The sequence below is a fragment of the Alligator sinensis genome, unplaced genomic scaffold, assembly GCF_000455745.1.
Source record: "Alligator sinensis unplaced genomic scaffold, ASM45574v1 scaffold81_3, whole genome shotgun sequence".
Lineage (NCBI taxonomy): Eukaryota > Metazoa > Chordata > Crocodylia > Alligatoridae > Alligator > Alligator sinensis.
In genome coordinates this window covers 122612-145913 of record NW_005842088.1, presented here as the reverse complement: position 1 = coordinate 145913, position 23302 = coordinate 122612, and the positions used below count along the sequence as shown (strand labels likewise).

The following is a 23302-nucleotide window of genomic DNA, read 5'->3' as shown; positions in this document are numbered from 1 at the left end:
ATGCTTACACAAGTGAAACAATTTGAGATGCTGCCCTTAGTTTTAAATCCATGAATGCAAGATATTTAGCCAAAAAAGGTTTCTTGGAGTCATCCAATACTCTGACAGAAGCTTTAACTGTTTTTCCAATCTCCACCTGCAATAGTCACTTTTATTATTCATTGAAACAGGATTTTAAAGTTATTCTTGTATTTCAACATAAATGTTAGTTTAATTTACATTCAATTTCTAAACAGATATTAAGATAATGGACTCTGAAGTTAAATTGGTGCTAGTTTTACAACAGCAATCCCTGACAGATATCATTAGTGTCAAGTGAAATTAATCAATTCAGGTATTTCAACTGGCATGGACATCATTCAAGCAAACATGAGAAATCTAAACTTAATTTTGCTTGCATGTAATATAAAAATATATTTAAAAAAGGAGAGAGAGAAAGAAAAGAGAGAAGAGAAAAAATGACCAGGAAAAATCTCCCAGAAGGGCAATGAAGAATCAATCACTCTCACAAATTTTTAAAACAAAAATGTGAACCAATATTATTTCAGAACTATGTATTATCATCATCATTGCTGCTCTTGATATTATTATTCCAGGTAACCTCCGCTTAATGCTTTTTCACTTAGCGCTATTTCGCTATAACGCTCATTTGAAATTGATACCCGATTTCACTTAACACTCAGCAAGTTTCATTACAACACTTGCAGTCGCCATCTTGGGTCATTAAAAACAATTGCGGTCACCATCTTGGGTTGCCAAATACTTTCGATTTCGCTTAATTCTCGTTTCACTTAATACTCGGTTTTTCAGGAATCAATTAAGAACGCTAAGCGGGGGTAGCCTGTATTATTGATAATAATTAGCAACTATTCGCGTAAAGGCAAATGCCTAGCAGCCCCAACTGAAATCATGATTCAACTGAGTTGGGTACTATGCAGACTGGTAGCAAGAAGCAGCCTCTGCCCTGACAATGTTGGAGAGGAACAGTGAGGCACCAAGACCTGAAGTGACTTCTCAAAGACAAACAGCAGTTCAGTGGGAAAGCTCATGTGCCACTATTGTGACATCCCACCATGTTGCCTCATACATATGTCAGCTTTCTGTTTACTGCCAGCACAGCTGATTTTGTGTATTAGTATTAGCAATACTAATTGTTCAGAACAGACTAACCTTGTCAACAACTCGGACGTACAGCTCTAGTATATCAGATACATACATTTCAGCTTTGGCTGGGGCAGGAAAAGTTAGACATAAGTCATGAATCATTACAGTTACTGATCCTGGAAGTAAAGGACGCACCTGAAATACCAAAGGAAAATTTTAATAAATATGTTTTCCATTTTAAATAATCTGTTCTGTGCAGGATTAAGCTCATTTTCCTCTTACTGCAGAAAACATTAAAAAATCAACATTTCAAAACATGTACAATCATTTCTTCCACTAAAGCAAAAAGAAAGTGGTAAAATGTATTTAAACAATCTTATGCTATTCAGTTAGTGTAAATGGCCTCTGGATAGCAGTTGCATTAATGGACCTAATATGGGAGTAAGCCTGCAGGTTCTGTGTTCGGCTGTCATCAGAAAAACAAACAAATAGCATATCATCCAACACAAAGAAAAATTTTCCTTAGAGATAAAAACAAAACCAAAAAACCTCCTACACTACAAACCAGGAACACATGCTATATCTCAAAGCATTAGCACTGCTTTTCCTGAAGTATGCAGAGTATCCTCCTTTCCCCTTTTGAGCTGAGTGGTTAATCAAATTATGGATTGCCCTTGTTAGGAGGAGCAACTGATGACTCAATCATCTCTCTGATTCCTGCTTTGTTCAGGGAACAGGAGTTATACATGCTTTGTAAATAAAAAGGATTGTATCAAACAACAAAAATGTCTTTATTAATAACTCCAAGCCTGTTTTAGTCAGCACTCTGCCCAAAAATCTCACTCTTTTTTATTAGAAACACACTCCCAAGGTAGATTCAGATTTGGGTAATCCCCCTCCACCCACATTTTTGCATGCGTTTCAGATCGGGCTTCCTAGCATTTCAGCTCTCTGGTCCATACAAGGAGTATATTCATTTCTTACAATTATCTAAAAGAGGCAGCTATTATGACTCCAGTTTCCAGAAAGTTTAATTCAGGGGCAAGAATCACATGGCCCATGGACCAGATCCAGCCAACAGAACTATTTTATTTGGCAAGGAGTTCGCGAGCAGGGCTGCCCACCAAATTTCCCACTAGGGAGCCCTGATAAGCATGGGGCAGGTGATGCGAGTAGCAGCTGCCACCAGTGTTTGCTTGTCTGCCACCACCAGGTCTGAAGTTGGAGAACCTGTTATTGCACTCCTGTTGGCAGCACTTGTCTAACTTTGCTTCACACTATGGAAAAGAATATCTTGTTTTATAAATATATTCACCAAATATTTTTTTTTAAATTGAATTTTATTTACATGAATGCATTATTTTGGCATGGGCAAGCCATTCCCCTGATCACCTGCCACCGTGCTGATTTCTCAAGTAGGAGTACATTTCTTTCTTAAGAGACCATCCTGCAGGATCCAGAACTGGAAGCCAAACAAAATCCAGAGGCAACATAGATTTCAGATGGAACAAAACAAGACCTGTATTTTTAGAGAGCGTTTTTGTCATACTAAAAAACCCAAAACAGGCGAATAAACCCAATGCTTCCTTGCATTTATAATCTGACAAGTGCTGAAAATAAGTCTTGGTTCATACAAAGTCCCTCATTGTCAGTACTGCCACATTGCTAAAGACTACCACTCTGTTATGAAATCACTAAGATTATATTATTATATATTATATTAGTTATGTCATTGCTTATATGTGTGATGAGTTAGTTATAATATTGCTTTATCCATGTAAGAGATCTGACAAAAGAATTATTAAGCACTGAGATCAACTTCACAAGTTTCAAAAATAAATTTATCTGTTGCTGACACCTAGCTCTTTTAAAATGTTGCCAGCTCATAATTTGTACAGATAGGCAGTAACTTAGATGTTTTTTTAATCAATATTACCATACCGCCAGCAATAAAAACAGCCACGTGTCCTCACTAGTTCACAATTAATCCTATTTGTTTTGTTTAATTTGTTGCCATTTACAAAGAATCATGCCATGGGGATAACCCTTCCCCCACAAAATATATTATATGCAGTGCCTCATACAAATGTATTGCTGGCATTTAGATCAAGGCAAGTGTAGCTCTACAGTACGGGTCAGCAGCCTATGGTGTGTTGACTGAATCTTGCCTACAAAGAGGTCCTATTTGGTCTGTAAAGGTCTGATTTGGCACGGGGGATTGATGGCTCGGGCACCCAACTGCTATGTAATACTCCCCTCTGCTGTGGAGCCTTGTGCTTACACTTGCTGCAGAAAGGTTGGGGAAATCAATGATAAGGATACATGTAGGCAGTTGGCCACTTCCAGGGGACAGAGACTTGTAGCCCATAGCTGGGGCTGGGCTGCAAAGGGCAGCCCATGCCAACAAAAGGTTGCTGATCCCTGCCCTAGAATGATGCACAATGCATCTACTTCTGAGAAGGGTGTCTCAAACACAGGGAGATGGGTTTAATATTTTCATAATCTTTTTCCATCTTAAGCTATAATGCTGCAATTCTATTAGAGCATAAAAAATGCAAGTTTCTTCCTTAGCAGGATCTGAAGAATCTGAAGATTTTACTAGCAACTTTAATGACATATAACAATTATTTTAATATGGTGGCTATAGTCAACTTATCATTTTATGTGGTATTTCTGAACTAGTTTGTATTCTTATATATACACAAGATGGATAACATGAGCACTTACTGAAAATATTTATGGACAGTAAGAGCAAAGGATATGTACTTTCAATGTCTGACAAACCTTCTTCCAATAAGTAAGGTTTGTTTTTTTATTTCTCTGACCATTTGTCTGAGAACTGCCTGCTTAAGCAAAGATCTTGGGAAGTAGAAAATAAAGCACTCTGGTTATGGATACTGTTTGGCTAGTTTTAGGTGTTTTCCTTTGAGTTTCTTGAGCATGGACACCCTTTCTTGGAGAGGAAGTACTACAGTGGTGTATTAGCAGATGAACAACAAAAAAGGGGTTTATATTAGGCAGTCTTATTTCCTAACACGAGTTCAATAGCTTTACCATTGCAAAGTCTGTATTTGAGTGCAGTTGTGAAAAATAATCTCAGAAAATTGCAAAAATTAAAAATCTAATGCAGGGTTGTGTTTTTAACTTGTGCTGCAGGGGGAGGAGTACGGAGGGGGGGGCGGGGAGAGAGGAAGGAAACTTTGCCTACTAGCTCCAAAGGCTATGATTTATATTTGTTATAATTTAATTTTAATTACAATGTCTGGTTTTTGACCACATTTATACTATGGCTTCCCTGGACTCCCCCCATTCTCTTTAGCTGTATTTAGTATTTGATCCCATGAAAAACCGACTTTGAACAGTTTCTAACAGAAGGAACAGTTAGTTCTGGTAATCAACCATGTTTTGGTCAGTGTAGAGCTCAGCATACATGTTTGCATACCTCATGTAGGAGAGATCAGGATTTTTTTTTTTTTTTAACTAGTATTTATCAAGACCTATCATGGCCTATCATCTATGATGACCTGTGTTTTATCAGGCTTCTGTGCAAGGCCAAAGGTGAGTCATGACCCTGCCTCAGTTCCTTCACAACCAAAATCTCTATTAGCTGAGCACTCTGAGAAGTGGGGACAGAGAATGACACTGTCAAGACACACAACACCTTAAAGAACTCTAATTTCTGTAAGGTAACTACTTTTTCTTCTTTGAGACTCATCAGTGTAGATCTCACTGGCAAGCAATAGCTCCTCAGCAATATGGGAATGACAAGGGCTAGACACATCATTAAATAATGTTTGGAGTACTGCCACCTCAAACTTGGCATCAGACCTAATAATGCCAGGCATGCAATGTCTGACAAGTGGATCACTTCAAATTGCAGCTTTATAGATCTTAGGTTTCTAAAATAGCCCCCCGACATGAAAGGAGAGGCTCACTAACTAATTGAAAAGAGTTGGTGATTCATTGTGTGAACCACTAAGAAATTCTCAGAGGCAAGATGGTTTGGCCTTTTGATGAGCCAGACAGTCACAAATACATAAGGGAATAGTCTGAAGGATTTGATCCCATCCGTTTTATGGATCAAAGCTCTTAAAATATATAACAGAATACACCTTCTTCTTGCATCAAGTTTAAGATGACTTGTAGGTTAATGTGAGCCTATCTTAAGGGTAAAGGTTGGGCTGTGACCTCATCCTATCCCTAAGAAAAGGGAAGTCTAGCCACAAAGTTTTACAAAGGTAACAGCCACCAGAAAGACCTCTTTATAGGTAAGATAGCATCTGATGCCCCTTTGAATGTGGGTTTCACAAGTTTTGGGAAGAAGATGTCAAGTCCTTGACACCTGAAAAAAGAGAGTGCAGGTAGCCCTTGAGGAATAACTTTTGTCAAATTTAAGAAAATCATGTAAGATTATAGTGGATGTTGGTGCAAGGTGGATTTCACAATTATGCAATGCAAGGCTCCAGGTGGAACCATTTCCATTTGGAGGAGCAAGTCTTTCCAGGGGGCTGCTCTGCATAGGTTTTATGCTCAGCCAGCCCACATCTTGTATCTTAGAATCACATGTTCATGGTTTTTAATCTTGCCTTTTAATCAAAGAACCTTTACTATCACAAATTTACAATTAGGCACCAGATTTCTGAGCGGTGTAACTTGAGCATTTAGCCCCTCATTTGTTTCTTGGTTCAGGCATGAAAATTGGTATCTCTCTATATTCTTGTTCTCTGGGGTCAAATAATTAAACCCTGTAGCATTTGCTAGCAGAGCCTTGACAAACACAGGGAAAGGATATGCTCAGGTGGAAGAGAAGTTACTGGCTGCACTGTCTGGAATGCAATGATTCTATTCAGTTCACCTTTGGGCACAAAGTAGATGAGCAGGTTAATTAGCCTCAGGAAGAAAGCATCAGGAAGAAGCCAGGGCTGACTGCACCCAAATGACTGCAGCACATGTTATTGAGACTACAGTGCTATGTAATGCAGAGAGAAGGTACTGCCCAGGAAAATCACTGGCAGATATAAATACACCAATCAAGAAGCACTTTTCAGAGGACGACAAAAATGGCTCTGTCATGCTACAACACCTTTGTACTTGATACGGAGGTGGCAGGCAGTACAATAATGCACTGAACATGAGGAGAAATTATACACCATAAAAATCCCCCAAAACAAAACCTGATACTTGGTTCAACAAGCAAGTATCACAGTGCTCTGTATGACCAACAAAGGGATGGTCTGTGTTTTGACAGGGTTTTGTGTAAATAAACCAAGGAGTAATACCAGCAGATTAAAGATTTGACATCATAAGAGTGCATTAACCCCTGGGGACAGAGGCAGGCCTGAGATTAATCAGATGAGACTACTGATCAGGACAGAATGCCCCATTAAAACCATGTTATGATCTACAGGGGCTGTCAGGCCAAACAGGTAGAGCAGGGGGTGGGAATCTGAGAAGTTGCAGCAGTGAGCCATGGACTAGAAGCAACTTTGGGCAAGCCTGAGTTCCAACTGGGATTGAGATTCAAAGCCAAGAGTTTGAACCCAAAGGCCAAGACAGAGGATTAACCATAGTCTGAGATGCAAGCCAAGGTCAAACTAGACTTCAAAGTCTGAGGGGCTGGGTACAAAGTCAGAAATACTGAGGCAGGAGCTACTCAAGGACTGGAGACCAGCAAGTTGTGCAGCATGGCTCAGGTGTTGGAGGAGTTCCTTAAAAGCAGCCCCAGAACCAAATCAGAGAGAAGGGGCTAGCTGCATGTAATTAGTTTGTTCAGTGCAGCTGACCCAGTTACAAGGGCTACAGAGCAGGAGCTTGACTTGACGTAGCTTTACCCAGCTGATCCAATTACTCAGGCTGCAGGGCAGGCGCCTAACACCATACGTGGAACAATGCAGAATGTAAACAGCGTAATGCGGGAAATTGGTAGTAGGTAGCAACACAAACTGGCAACAAGCAGCAGTGGTGAGGGAAGGAAAAATGGGTCATAAGGGCAGGGGTGTAACTGGCAACACGTGGTAGGGGGAGAGCGCCAATAAAAAAAAATCTGCATAACATCTCCAGCTCAATATCTGGCTGGTAAGGTCCAGTCATTTGTCATTCTTTTGCTTCCTATGAGTAAGTTTCTCGTCTTCTAACAGACTGAGCCTTTTGGGAGCCTTATCTTTAGGGATAACCTTATTTGAGTTTGGCGTGAGCATACAGTTGGATTTAATGTTTTAATTCCACTTCTCTTCACATTTCACAGCAGAGGATGATAGAGTTGGGTCAAGCAGTCCTTCACATACAAGAATGGGCAGGCAGCTGTCAAAATATTAAACAACTGATGAGATTTCCCTGATATGACTGATGTTCCCATTTCTAGTCCCCACAGTTCTCATCAGGGGGCCTGGGAATGAGATTAGTTGCTAGTGTCAGTGCTAAGGACACCGCATTTTGTCAGGGGATACCATTAAAGGTCCTTAAGTGAGGAAACAGATTACTGGTGTAGCTCAGCCTCCTGGCCTGGTTCTCCCTGGGGGCCCCCTCTGGAAGAAATTGTCTGGTCATGAAAGACATCAGTTTCCTCAAGTGCATAGACCAACTCCAAAGGTGTGAGACACCAGGATCCCCATATGCCTGTGCTGGCTGTTGATATTGGCCAGTCCAATGCCATTCCTATTGGGATGGTAACTGAGTGAGAGTCTGCGGACCTCTGAGATCACAGATCTAAAAAAGAAGGTTCTTTGCGGACGGGCAGCAACAACATTTGTCTTGGTATCAGAGGATGAAATTGCTTCTTCTCTGCATGGTGCTGAGGAGCAGCATGCTCTCAGTATTATAGCCTGCATCATGTTGGCAGTTGTCTTGGTTCTAATGGTGACCAGCACATCTTATACTGTATCTTCTGCTATAAGGTCTAACATCAAGTGGTGGGGGCAATGATGTAGGAGTTGTCTTCTCTGTCACAGGCTTCCCCTCATCGCCTGTGTAGTTCTTGGTGTCATGTGGAACCTGTAGGACTTACCCCTAAAGGCTTTATTTGCATGGTCTATCCTTGCATTAACAATGTATGGAATATTTGCCTCTGTATTCTGGCAGCCCTACTTAGGGCCAGACTTTGGTACTTCATTTGAGTGCAGTCAACACTGATAGAATGTACCTGAATACATTCAAAAGTCTGGTGCCTGCACTCTGAGAAACTAAATATAATTTCAGGATCACTCCAGGTGAGGAAGCTTAAACTGTGAATGATGTGCTTTACCTGTTCTAGAAGACAATAGGAATACCAAACATCTATTTGCTACCCTGGACTCCAAGCAGATGATGTTCCTGCTGTGCCCATTTTTTTTTTTTAATAGGAAAGAGTCTATCAATGGATGAGAAGGGCTTGAAGCCCATAAATATCAAATACAGCATGTCAGGAATCCTGACAGAGTGGGAGGTACAGACCATCATTATTCAATCCAGATGTGCTGATGGTGTTTCTTCCAATTGCCTAACAGTAAGCTAGGAGTTTTAAAGGTTTGATGAGTTTTGAGAAACTAAGATGGAGCTAAAAACTAACAGGCAGGACACTCACCAGGTTCTATCTCACTGCTTAGGTATTAAGAGGAAGAGCTGTCGCTGCCCAGTTCTTCATACTGCTGTACAAGGGCATGAAAAGCCACTGAGCTGTTGTTTGATCTTGACTGGTGTTGCTGTTCACAAAAGGCTGATTTTGTGTTCATGAGGCATGTGAGCCCCTGTAGTGAAATCACACACTGACACATATGAAATACCAAGGTTTTCTGAGTAAGTGCTGTAGACTTGCAACAACAGGAAATTATTAGTGAGTCTTGTTTAGAGAGGGAGGAAATAAAACTGAAAATAGGACTACTAGAAGCTTTATTATTTTTGTGTAAGATATTAAGGCAGTTATTTCTTGAAAAATGTGCCATCTGTCTTATAAATCTAGCCCAACTTGCCAAAGTAACAGCCAGTAATTGGGAAAAATATCACCACCTAATCAAATTATTTATTTCATACAAATATTTAGGTAAATAAGAACTCCTGGTAGAAATCCAAAAAATATTCATTTTTAATTTTGATTGTGTTCTTTATGAAATCACATTAGTGGTGGTTTATGGACTTATAAAATGAAGTTCACATAATAGAGTAGGAAGAGTTGGGCTGACAAAGCACTGAAATAAGATGCAGATTGCTAGTTATGGCAATATATGTTGAAATAAGAGCAGGATATCTGACATGTAGTTAGTTTTATTATTACAATAAAAGCAGATTGTTTGAATACATTTATAACGTGTATTTCTCAACCATTATCCCAATCTACCTTCTGCTTCTTTTGAAACGTACAGTTGTAGCTCTAGTATATTATATGCTGTTACAGTTTATTGTACCCTCCTAAAGAGAAAATTACTGACATGAAGAAATGACATGGAGAATTGCACACACTGCCACAGAAGAATGGAGTAGAGTCAAATCTTACATCATTATCATCTCATGATTAGTAGCTTTATAAAATTTACTTAAACATTATCATTCTTCCTAATTTATCCTGCAGTCAGTCAAACAAGTGACCTAAGTGCCAAATGAACCAATTTGGCCTTTTGGATGACTTGTGGTTAATGATAGTATGGAACTGGTACAGTATTTCTATGCTGAATGACTGCAGACCCTAATAAAATATCTCAAAATATGATGCTGCAGTTCAGGAGACAGATCTACTCTTATCTACATATGCTTAATTTAATCTGACTGCTCATGGCAGTAAAGAGGTGTTTGCCGAGTTGGGGCTTTATACTTGTTATTATACTATTAAATCACTCTTCAGATTGTGCACAAAACACCTATCTTGACACAGTCTTTCTTTTGGAAAGACCAGAAGATTCATGAAGTACACTCAGGACACCTCTCCATGGGGAATCTTTAATTTGGGATATATAAAAAACACTGTGTTGGCTTAACTTTTCTTCTATTTCAGTCAAACACCTATTGACTTTTAAAAGGAACAGAGCGAAGCTGATTATAAACACATTTGAAAACCCCAGCTTTACACTGTAACAAGAGTTCCAGAAAACCTCAAAAACACATAAATAAAAGGAAATAAAAAAAATGTACATTACATTAGGAAAATCTGACTTACATTAGGAAAAGTTACTTCCTGTTCATATAAGTCTTGCTTACATTTTGGACTTACATTTTTATTGGCTCAAAAAAAATTAGCACAGGCAAAACACCTGAACCATGAGAGCTCCTAAAACACACTTCTTATGAAGACCATTTACCGTGGAATGTTAACTAAGGTTCTCTCTCATGCCCTTTAAAATTTTGTACAGTTTCCTATCCAGACAAAAACAGATGAGCTGTGTGCCAGCCATTGTTCATACATTTACTGTAACTTACTATAGGTGTTTTAGTAGAAAATCGAAAGGAACCAGCAGGGATACAAATCAAAATATCTTTAGAATCCCTTAGCAAGCATTTCCCTCATCCTCAGAATCTGTCGAAATTACATTAAAAAAAAAAAGACATGCTCACTGTACCACAGTACACCACTAAAGAAGAGGTTCCCAACCAACGGCCTGCAGGGTTGTAGCACGAGCCCCCACTCAGAGCCCTGTCTGTCCACCCAGGAGAGCAGCTTCCAGGGTCACAGCTGAGGTTCTGGGGTTAAAGCTGGGTGGCAGGGGAGCCCTGGGAGGGAGGCAGCTGGCTCTGCGCGCCCTGTCCCACTCCCACCAGGCCACGGTAAAAAAAGTTGAGAGCCACTGTACTACAGTGATCATTAAAATAAGAACAAATAATTTTACTTACCAAAGCAACACTTCGAGCCTCATCATAAGCCACTTTTACAATGTTTATAGCACTGGTGTTTATGAAAAAATACCCAGAACCCTCTTTGATGAGTAGCTCTGCCTGCAAAGAGGAAAAAAAACAAACATGCAACAGACATGACTTCTGTTTAGTATACTGCTAAAATTGGTGTGTATGCATGCCCGCATACAAGAGAGATCATTCATGACATTGCCCCTACCCCCAATGAGATTAAATTAATTTGAAGATTCATACCTTGACATGAGGGTGATTGTAAATTGTGACATCTCTAGGACTAACTTTCACATCTTCTACAAGTATCAGCTCAATAGTGGCAGACACAGGCATAAGAGGTTCATACTGAAAGAAATAATTCAGCCCACTGATTAAATGTAAAATTAAAAGTCAGATTAGAGCACAAGCCATATGCGTGTGTGAAAAAAGATGGGACATCTAGTTGTGTAAATGGACAAGGACAGATCAGGATATTAGGTAACAAAGTCTCCAAAGGATCAAGGTACAGATTTGGTGATTACAACATTCTTTATGTATATAAAGGGTGATCTATGCACACATGTATTCTGTATTATGCCCAAAAGGCCAAGACAAAGAACAGAGGCCAGACAGGATTAATTAACATAAACATGTTGGCTATGAGATGATCACAGATATACTGGAAATCTGATATTATATTGCATTCTATTTAAATACGTTTTCAGTCTTTTTGTTATTCTCAAGATTTGCTTTTCAGTATTGTCAGTATTACAAAAAAAATGCCCAATTACCCAACTACAGAACTACTACATATTAGCTGCAAGTCTATCATTTCGTCTAAATAACTTAAAAAGGAAAAATGCCAAGCTATGTTTTTCAAAGCAAGTTAGTATAACACACCAATTCAACTCAATTACATTATTTTGCACAATACAGAGAAGAATAGAGAAGAGCAGAGAAGAACCTCCTCTATAATCAAGATGGTATCAGAGGAGGGCCAAATCGAGGTACTGTGGGTCAGGGGGAAAAGGGACTTCGTAGAAGGGGTCTACTATAGACCGCCAGACCAGGAGGATGAGCTAGACCTGGAATTCTCCAGACAGCTCTCAGAGGTCGTACAGTTGAGAGATATGATTGTCATGGGTGACCTAAACTACCCTGACATCTGCTGGGAGGAGCAGTCAGCCAAATCTAACTGCTCACGTAGTTTCTTAACTTGCATACAGGACCTCCACCTAATGCAGGGGGTATACAATCCCACTAGAGGAAAATACCTTGCCAGACTTGGTGTTCGCTACAGGGGATGACCTGGTGGGGAATCTGCAGGTACAAGGTAACCTAGGGGATAGTGACCATCGACTGACTGAATTCACTATCCAGCAAAGGGTGGGTAAACTAACCAGAAGGGCTGAAGTGCTAGATTTCAGAAAGACTAATTTCAGTGTGCTCAGGGGATTAGTTAGTGAGGCATTGAAGCTCAAGAGCATTGGCGAAATGGGAATCCAGGAAGGGTGGTTGTTCCTCAAGGGAGCGATCCTATGGGCGCAGAAGGAGACAATCCCATTGCACATAAAAGGGAGCAAAGGGGCCAAAGAAGCCCTCTTGGCTGAACAGGGAAGCCCAGGAAAACCTAAGGGCAAAGAAAGAGGTATACAGGCTGTGGAAACAGGGGATAGCTACCAAGGAGGCATATAACTCCCTGTCTTGCACTTGCAGGGAATCAGTTAGGAAGGCCAAAGCTCTCCCCACCCCACCCCACCCCACTCCACTCTGTGCCCGGCTGCAGCTTCGGCCGTGCCCAGCTGAGCTGCGAGTCTCTCTTGCAGCCTCTCAGATGCACTGAGGAGCCCCCGCTCTCTCCTCCCTCCCCACCCGCCCCCTGCAAGGCAGCGAGCAGTGGAGGCAGCAAAGCACCATGCAGGTGTCTCCTGCTGAGACACATCCCTCCACCTTTGATTAGTTTCCACTCTGGCTGATATCTTTTCCACATTTGGCCTGTCGATTTGCATTATGCTTCTTTCATTATGTATTATGCGAAAGTGTTTATTTTAGTCAAGTGTTTGGTATTATTTCATTGTTGCTTTTATATTGTTTTTATTTTGGATTTTAAACCACATTTCCAGACCCATTTCATTGTCACTTCCTGCAACTTCATTGGTGTCAAAGGTCACGTAACATCACTTCCTGATGTGATACTGCTTCCTGTGAGGTCTTTGAATATGGCTTTCTGACCCACTGGGGGATAAAAAGTTCATGATCCGACCCCACATTCAAAAAGTTTGGACACCACTGTCTTATCTGAATTTCCCTATCTGGTGTAGGGAGGCAGGAACAGCCCCTGGGACCAGGGAGAAACAGCCCTGGTCCCAGGCCAGAAGCTTCTACTGGGCAGAAGTTTCTGGCTGGGGGAGGGGGAGAAGAGGGAGTGGGCTGGGGCACAGCTGGGAGAGCCTTGCTGCTGGGCTGCTTAGTCCTGCCGTCAGCTTCCCCTGGGTCCTACTGAGCCTGGATCCTGTCATCTTTGACAGGCAGCCAGGAGCAGATAAATATTAATTTTCTAAATTTTTTAGGGGCCTCGCGGGCCAGATAGAATGGCTTGGCAGGCCGGATCTGGCCCGCAGGCTATATTTTGCCCACCCCTGCCTTAAAGGCATAACAGAAGAGGGACTGTATAACTCAGGAGAGCAGGGGAGGAGGTGGCAGTAAGCCACCACGTCAATTCTTTAAAACCAGTTGTGGTTAATAGTAAACAATAATCATTACTATCTGATGGCTCCCAAGAATTGATAGTTCTGGTCAAATTCTTGTATAAGCATGTATCCACGTTACATAAAAAATGAGCTGGCTGGCATCTTTGCTAGCAGCCTCAAGTATGAAATACAAAGACTGACTAGCAATTCACATTAACTTTCAAAAAAGATCTGACCCTCAAAGTCCAGAGATGGAAAATGCTGGCAAAAAGGGGCTAGAACGTTCCAAAAAGCTGCTGCCCATTTGTTACTGCAACTTATCTGTATCATTTTCGAGTTAAGACAACTTTAGTCTCCTGGGCAATAAATTCTGCACTTTGCTCGAGTCTTACGGTCACACAAGCTCTTAACATGATTTTTAAAGATTTAGAGGGAAAAATTATCACAAAGCCCTTCTAAATCTTTCTAATCTATTTTAAATGAGTATTGTAGCTCAAATTGATTTGTTAAGCATGATATTTTTAATTGTTAGTTTACTGTGTAAGTTAGTCTGTCCCACAGGGAAATGCCCCTCTCTAGTTTGAGCACGCACTGGTTTAAAAAATTGATGGCACTAATTTAATTCTGACTTCACAATTTACCAGCACTGTTTGCTGCAACTCTTGCCCGTCTCTGCACAGATTAGTATGTTAGGGCAGGAACAACTCCTCTTTTTTTTTTTTTTTTTACATATTGGATCTCTTGCCTAAGTACATGGCAGATACTCTTCAAATAAATAACCCCACTGCTTTTAGAAACATGAATGAAGTCAAACTATCGGATATTAATCAGAACCCAGCTTTCACAAGTCAGGGGATGACTAGTGAATCAAAAATGCACAAACTGAATCTCTCCTTTATTTTGCAACTAAATCACAAATGTGCTTATTTTCTCATTGACAGCTTTACCAAACAAAGGGTAGCTTTAGTGAAGGACAATTGATAGAGCTGTACCATTGCCAACACAAAATAAAATAAGAAAATTCTTTATAATTCCTTTTTGCAGATAATGAAAAAACTTATATTTAAAGTGGATGAATAACTAACGATAGAGACAAAGGGGAATATTATAAAAAACAGTGATGTGGATCTTCTTTTGAAGAAGCTAAGAAGATACTTATATTTAAATTACTTATGCACAATGCATTCAAGAAATTATTACATAGGGAAGCTCCCATTAGGCACAATGGAAAAAGTAGGGAGAAAATTATAATTCAAAGTACCGGTATGTTCACTTTAGCTGCCTTGAGATGAGACTGTTGGTATCCTGTTGCAGTAGCAGAGACAGCAGTTGTTCCAGACTCATGATGAACAAGGACAGTTTGCAAACCTGAAACAAAAGTAGAGTAAGAGATTACAACAAGAAGAGTTGCATATAACAGATGCTGAAAATGGATGGAATCACTCTTTAGAAATTAAGTGAATACTGGGCAAAGGTAAAAGATTTTTATGTTGAAAACAATACTAGCATAAGATTAAATGGCTACAAACTGGTTATAGATAAATTTAGACTAAAAATTAGAATATTTCTATCATCAGAGCAGTTTAGTTTTGGAGGGGTGATGGCTAAGCACTTAAGCTTATTCAGTTCAGTCTTAAAGATCCATATAAAGCAATGGATGTCAACCAGGGGTACATGTACACCTAGGGGTATTTAAAAAGGTTGTAGGGGGTACACAGAACTGATGTGGCCAGGGGTGGTGGTGAGGGGGCTACATCAAATTCTGGAGTGGCTGCAGCCCCCACCCCATAGCTCCCCTCCCAACACCACTGCCGCCTGCCACAAGCGCAGCCTGGCCCAACACACCCACCAGGAACAGCTCAGCACTGCCCCAGCCCCAGCTCACAGTGGCAGCCCACTCTGCCCTGCACGCAGATCTGGGGGCACACATCCCCCATGCCCTCCCTAGGTGCGTGCAGTCGTGGGAGCCTCCCCCACTCCCCCAAACCCCCCGGATCAGTGGCTCAGGGCTCTGTCCCGTGCTCTGCCCCGGCTGCACAGTGCCTGCCTCTGCCCCACTCCCTCCCTCACTGTGGGGGACTCCATCTGCGCCCCCCCCATTAAAAACAAGAAAAAAATAAAGGGGTACACAAGCTGAAACTTTGAGACAGAAGGTGTACACTTGTTAAAAGAGGTTGAAAATCCCTGATGTAAGGGATGGTATGGGCAGGGAGTATGGACATACCAACTCCTTGTGGGTGGTGTGGAATCATGTTTGTAGTCCCTGGGGTGTGGCATTTGTATCGGAAGATACCTAGTAATCCCATGCCTTGGGGCTTTCTGGTTGCCAGGTGACAGTAGGAAGTAATTCCCTCACAGTTCCTTGCTATCCCATGAATGCTACAAGCTTCTTGTGGGATGGGGTTTCACCTAACCCTGAGACACTGGGATATTGGTCATATCCAAGGGTTGACATTTTGGACCGAAGCACTCAGATCTTTTGGTTGAAATTTAGACATTCTGAAGGTTCTTGGCTAAAAATTCTCTCTCTCATGCTCAGTCATACCAATCATCAAATATACGGTAAAGAAGGAAACTGTTTCCATAGACCAGATGGGCACAGGCCTTGGGAGTTTTTGCCTTTTTCTGCAGCAGGGGTGATGAGTGCTTTTCCTAGGAATTTCAGAGTATATATTAACCAGCTACTTCCCTGTCACTGCAGTTCCAGAGCACTAGCAGTGTCCTAAACTCACTGCATTTGCCTTCAGCATGTTATAGGGCATTTTTGGTGTTTTGGAGTTGAGGGTAAGGATGAAGAAGTTGAAGGCTTGTAGTGGCAATGGGGATTCTTTACGTCAGTGGTGCTCAATCTCTGGCCTGCAGAACAATATCATCCAGCCCGTGGAGCTCTCCAAGAGTCTGGAAATTTGGCAGCAACGGAGTGGTGATAGCATCAATTGCTGCTTTGCATGGGGTCACTGCAGCTGGATCTTGTCCACAGGGCTGGGCTAGCATACCAGATCTTGCCCATGGACTGACCCTGAGCACTGACCCTGTGCTAAATCCAACCCGCAAATTGCCCCTGCATGCAGGGTCTTGTGCACAGACCAGCCCTGTGTTGCTTAGTCAGCCTGTTCGGCCAGCTGCCTTAGGTTAATGACTTCCTGTGAACACAGGAACTAGACTCAATAGCCCAGGAGGCCTCTTTTAATCCTGTGTACCTCTACTAGATTTCAGTCCTGCCCACTACCTGTTCTGACAGGAAAGCCTTATTAAATCAGGTTATGGGGCAGAAGAAAAGAGGAGGTAAAACATTACAGTGCTGGTATCTCTTCCCCTTATTTTGTTCAGAGAAATTTCACACCAAGTTAGAAAACAAGATGGAAAAAAAATGACTGAAGAATTTGTGTGTTAGATTATATGGAACTTAATTTCCCTAACTCTAACAAAAGCACCACCAATTGCTGTTAATCTGATCTTCCTCCAAATAGAGCATATCATTTTAGCTTATCTGTACCATCCATTTTCTTCTGACCACTTCCATCCTCTTTCAGTTGCAGCTCCAATGGCATGCTGGGTTCAATGCTGGCCAAGGAAAATTTTGTTGATTCCCAGATTATAGCAAGTGAGCTGAAGTTATCAAATTTAATCCCCTGTTGGTCAAAAACAGCTAAATCCAATACTGGATTGCGATAATTTGAAACAGGAACCTGAAAAATATATAAATAAATTAATAGAATTGTAAACTGAAGAGATGGTAGAACCTCTTTGATTTTTCAGATGTTTCCATGTTGATTAAAACCAGCCACCAATGAAAAGCCATATTAGACTATATTTTAACATTCCCTTTGTCAGCAGGAGGGTGTTCATTAGACACTGGAGTAGTCTTTCAGATTCTAAAAAATGAAATATATCTGAAGATATCGCTGTTACCCAGAGGAAATATTTCAGGATTATACATCTTGCAAAGGATACTAATAATATCACAGAGCAAGTTGGAAGCCTATGGAGTTGCTGACAACAACTAACGCTAAGACTGATTTATAACACAAACTATCTATCCCACGTCATTACTTAAAAAGAATCTGCCAAATGAAAATATTTAAAATTGCACATTAAAGCAAGCTTTATTAATATTTTGCAAAAGTAGAATATTTTGTATACATGATTGATGATATGCTAAAGTGAAATGAATAATGCATGTTTAGGAAGAGTAAAGAAGATTTATCTCATTTGGATTCAAGAGTCTTATAGTCTTACTACTAAAATAACCATTACATAAATGTGGGTCATACATGGATTTTATATAAGTCTATGAGTAAATTGCATGTGTAACACACTCAATCATGTACATATATAGGTATTCATACATATAAGAGTGTTTACATCCATACAAATTAGATGCATGTATGAATGCATGCACAGTGTAAAATCAAAACTCTTGGACTTGGAGGAAAAACTTGAACTATTTAGATTAGAATCAGATAGTCTGAGAAATAGCTACTGTTCTCAGAAATACTTGTTGGGAACATACGTTCATTTATTTTTATTTTAAAAGTCTGACTTACATTTTGATTTAAACATTCAGGATGTAACAAACAACAATAAAAATTAGGGGTCATTATAAGAAAAATAGATGGATAGAGAAAAAAAATGATCAGAAACCCAATTCAGAACAGGAAGTACATTGAAAGTACAATAGGGAATTTCTGTCCTTATGTAAAATCTTATGCACAACTGCACACAAATCCTCTGACAGGCACTTGTGGGGGGTGGGATCAGCAAGTATGACGCACAGTCTTTTGCACATGCATCCTTATTAGCCCACTATGGACCTCATATTCAAACACTTTTCAGTTCTTCCATAGAGTTTTTTGTGTTTACCACTGTTGAATATGGAGAGATTGTTTGCAGAACTTGCCCTGGTCAAAATAGTAGGGCTCATTAACATTGCTTTTATAGTCTTTAAATTTTCTGTGTGGGACTCTTATGTGGAAGTGAAATTTTGTTTCCAAAATATGAAAGGAGCCTTTTGTTTCTCCCCTCAAACTTACCACTTGCTTATTCTGTTGCAGCAAAGGGCAGGAAAGATCAAGCTGAGGATTTGCATAAACTGGAGTCAAAGTGAGTCGAGAAGGGGCAGTGCATATAAGCTTCACAAAAGCAGGTTCAACAGCTGGGAAGGGGTTGGTAATGGTGGGCTTATTTCCAACTGTTAAGGTAATAACCTGTACAGGATAGATGAAAGGGAAGAACTAGAGAGAGAAAGTACCCTATTTCAGATATTTCAGATTTTTTTGACACAAAGTTCATGCTCCAATAATATTCCATATCCACTACAGACATGAAATTGAGGATACTGTGTTTTAAAAGCAGTTCTAGACTACTATAAAACAGAAACTGTCATTCCCTATTCAGAGTTGTTATCAACCTTACAGTACAACAGAAGGCGGCTTTCAGCGCTTCTGAAGACAGCTGTCTAAGATCATCCTGCTACAAGAAGGGAAACCAACAGATATGGAGTTCCTGTAGACATTTTAGTAGCTCTAAAAACTTTGTTTTTTCATTCTTCCCACTTCGTCCCCTTGACCGCTTGAAATAAGCTCAGGCACTAAAGGCCTTCTGCTTGTTTGCTGCCTATAGCCAGCCTTTATCAGTCCCGTCCACTGATGGGCACTATGATTACAACATCACTTAGATGTGCGCATCTCTGTACCTTACTGTCAGTCAGAATAATTACATTCTGAAATAACAAGAACTTGTTGATTTTGGACCCAAATTAGATTTTGTGTGGTGTTCATTGGGGATGCCAGCCAAGCAATTTGTCAACTACATTTTGTAGTGGATAACCCTTGAAAGAGCCTTAGATGGATAGCCAAAATTAAGGCCAAACATGGATGTCATATCTATCTTGCAGTTTTGTCAAGCAAGGAAATTCTCTTCTACTACATACTGGAGAAACAAGAAATGATGAAACCTTGTCAGTGAATGCAATCATGAGCTGACCACCTGAACCCACAATATTAAAGTGGTGTACCTGAACAATACATTAGCAAGAGTACTTGGACTCCAATTTAACTTGGTCCAGAACTGAAATTTGAATAAACCATTTTATCCCAGGACAAAGAACATTCATTCAAACTTTTCTTGGGACAAAGCTTAAGAAGGTTCACAGGATAAGTGCAAAGTCTGTCCTGAAACATCTGAAAGTGGGTCTGAATGGTTGTCCCCGGTTTGCATCACTGAATCAATGGCAAAAAACATGGGACCGCATTTAGTTGAGCACTAAATTCCAACTGGAAGGGCATTTCTATTCTGCGACAAACGAAGTCACATCTTTTTTTGTGCCAGATAAATGCAGTCTGTTCCTAGCCTGTTGCAATAATCTTATTCATGGCAAATAAGTCATAACAATTTCTGCTGAATGTATCTTTTTAATACTGATGATAATAATGATATAAGATATATTTGGCTTCACAATATGGTAAACTATTATATTTTTCTTTATAAAGTAATTTAAAAAAATGCTTAACTCTCAAGACTGGCATCAGATTAAAAAATGCTTAAAAATTACTTAGTCAAGTTTCTTACTGGCTTATTATAGCAACCACTCATCATTTGGAGGCTAGATTTCTTTATCCTAAATCAATCTGGTATTTTCTCAGTTGCCTTGACTGAGGACTTGATAGGTGAAAGAAAAAACAAGCCATAAATATCTTAAGGCACTTACTTGTTCTCCTAGGCTTTTGCAAAATACTCTAACCCAATGCTGGAAATGATTTCGAGATGTAGGAGGCCCGAATAAGGATAAACTAATGCTTTCTGCATCTTCAGCAGTGATGTTCCTGAAGAATTTTGAAGGTTCTTGCACCCATGGTCTGGGTCCACCTTCAAATAACATGTCTTTAGAAGAACCCAACGTTACTAAGGCAACTGAGGGAGGATCAATAGTCTGGAAATGAACAAAGGATATATTCACAAACATACATATTAAAACACGTATTATACTGTGATTTACTTTGTGTGACATTTTATCATTCCCAGTGGAAATGCCAGCCATCTGATTATTTTCTTGATGCTACCGTTTGTCCAAAGCTTTATAAAAAACTTAAAAAGGCGGTTAAGAACATAGGAATACTAAAACAGATAATTAAAAATAAATTAACACTCTCTCTGGCATTATTAATACCCACAGAATCCCAACAGAGTTTGAAGAAAAATCTCCAGTAGGTGATAATCAAGTTCTCTTTATACTGAAGTACTCCAAGGAAAAAAAAAAAAAAAGAGATGCTGGGTGGGCCCTGGAGCCACTGAAGAAAACAGCACTCTCATATGTTTAAAAACAGTCAGAATTACACCCTCTAACTTTTGAAACTTTCCAACTTGACAGTTATCTCCCAAGTAGAAATGTTTTCCAGAATCTGCACTTTACATGTTTATTTACGCTACTGAATGAAATCAAAGTTTTGAAGTAAGACTTCTAGGAATATTATGCTGAACTATACAGTAATGTACATCTTGGCAAAAATGCATGGGAGATTATGCTTGGCAACTGCTCCTCAGCTCTGGAACTCCCTCCCTTCTTGAGATCTACCAAAGCCTAGCCTGGACATCTTTCAGAAGCATTGCAAGAGTATCCTATTTGGGCAGGCATTCATCAAACAAAGCAGGCCTGAGAGGCTGTTTAGCGGATCTCTGTTTTATTTTGATAATCTAGTAGCCCTGTTGAGTTGTTCTGTTGGGAGTGGCGGCATATAAATCACAAAAGTAAATAGATCTTGTGCCACCATCTCATTGACTTCAATGGAACTGCCTGTGATGTTTATTTACATAGAAACTGGACCAACATTTGTAATATGTAAAGAATAATTTGTTTCAAGTGTTTTACAACCTCATATAAGTATATTAAGATTTACAGGTAAAGGACTGGTACCCAGCATTTTCTAGGACCATGTGGAAACACAATTATAAATACCAGGCATTGTTCTTTTGTTTTTTTGGGTTTTTTTTACTCTACCTCACAGGTTACGCTTTTTCCATAAACTTCCATGTGTTGCCAAGAATGTGGGATTAAATCATGTATGCTGTTGGCTTATGTTCATTCTTCTGTGATAAAACCTTTCCCTCTTCTTTATTCTGTGGACCAGTTCATGTGAAATCTCATCCAAACCCCCACCTCCACCCCTCCCACCAAAAAAACCCACCACAGCAAACTTATTTTTCTGAAGACCAGAAATCACGGTTTCAAAAATACTGTAAAATGGTGATTTTCAAAGTCTTTGACACTGGTAGCTAAATAAGAGGCTAGGAACTGTTAGTCAGGATGCATTTAATAATCCTAGAAGGATCTATTCTTTATCTCTCTACATGCCAGTCATTTTATTGCCTATGGAAGGAGGAATTGTTTTTTTAATCTGAAATATAACAAGCTCAAACATTTTTGCACATTTCAGTCTTAATGAGAAAAGATCTTTTATTACGTTCATGATGTCTCAATATTTTTTGACAGTTCAGGTTGTCTGAAACGTATACAAAGAACTCTTCTTGAGGAAGCTTCTTTGATCTGGTACAAGCTCTGTTTATTGCTTCTGTCCCCAAACCTGGTATATTCCATTTTATAATCTCACTCCATACTTCAACACCAAGAAATGAAATGCTGTCTTTGATGAATGTAACTTTTCCCAGCTCAGTGGACATCTTTTAATATAATCTCTATATTTACTTGTTTGAACTGTTACATGTCAGTTTAATTCTTGAATATATTATCTGCATGACTGTTGTGTTAAATCTTTAGATTCCAATATCTTACCTTATTTATCATATGTATGTGTTACTATTTCTGAAATCCACAGCCTCTTTGTTCTGTAATACTACATTGTGCTTTGATTTTAGTTCATGTAGTATTTATAACTGAACAAGAATATTTTATAAATTAAATTGGCATAAAGGACACTACTAATAAAAAAGATGGGATGATTACTGGCAGAGGGGAGGAAATGTTCAGGGGATGGGACAAAGGACCACTTTTGTCTTTTAACTACTCAAATTAAGCCAGATTGGCTGAGTAGAATAAATTACGACTGATTATAGTGTAATTTCACTTTAGCCAAATTGATACCAGTATTCAGACTGTTGGGATTTTAAGGAAAAATTATTTATTCCAGAAGCCAAACATTTTACTATACTAAGACATACCAGCCTTACCTTGTCTGATATCAGTATTTCATTACTAATTATGAGGCTAAACTCATTGCACAGTATTGCTCAGTACTGCCCTTCAATTCAGGATTTTATTTTCTAGGCCTGTGTGAATAGGGAAGGATTCAATTTGGATTCAGCTGATTCAGAGGACAGCAATTTGATTCGGAGATTCAGATCGCTGTCCTGAATTGATTCGGCTGAATCAGCTTTGGAAGATTTGGCGCCGATTCAGATTGGCCAGGGAGAGGCAAGCATAGCCAGGAAGCTCCTTCAGCTGTGCCTGCCTCTCTCTGGGTGGGGGAGCTGCAGGAGAAGCCCCCATGGCTGCCCTGCTTGGTCCCATCTCCCACCCAACCCCAGCCTAGTCCTGGCACTTAAAAAAAAAAAGCCCTGTATTCACTAGCTGCAGGAGTGGTGATTGGGGCCTCTAGGCACTCATGGCAGAGCCCACCCCCCCAACCCTGTGCAGTACGGGGAAGTGGGGATTTCCCCCCCCACAACTTGGCATCCCTGTGGCAGCTGCCCCATAGCACAGTGGCCTG

General features: G+C 40.1%; 1 protein-coding gene across 2 annotated transcripts in view; it reads right to left on the bottom strand.

Moving 5' to 3' along the window:
* Nucleotides 1–23302, bottom strand: part of NUP210 (nucleoporin 210) — a 117618-nt gene that overhangs the window by 40617 nt on the left and 53699 nt on the right. For both annotated transcript variants that reach the window (XM_006023901.3, XM_025204537.1), the window contains 8 exons: nt 20290–20511; nt 18614–18787; nt 17077–17269; nt 14842–14948; nt 11152–11256; nt 10897–10998; nt 1171–1299; nt 9–136 (listed from right to left, as the gene is read on the bottom strand). In XM_006023901.3, coding sequence (XP_006023963.1) covers nt 9–136; nt 1171–1299; nt 10897–10998; nt 11152–11256; nt 14842–14948; nt 17077–17269; nt 18614–18787; nt 20290–20511 — 1160 coding nt within the window. The remainder of the gene's footprint in view (nt 1–8; nt 137–1170; nt 1300–10896; nt 10999–11151; nt 11257–14841; nt 14949–17076; nt 17270–18613; nt 18788–20289; nt 20512–23302) is intronic.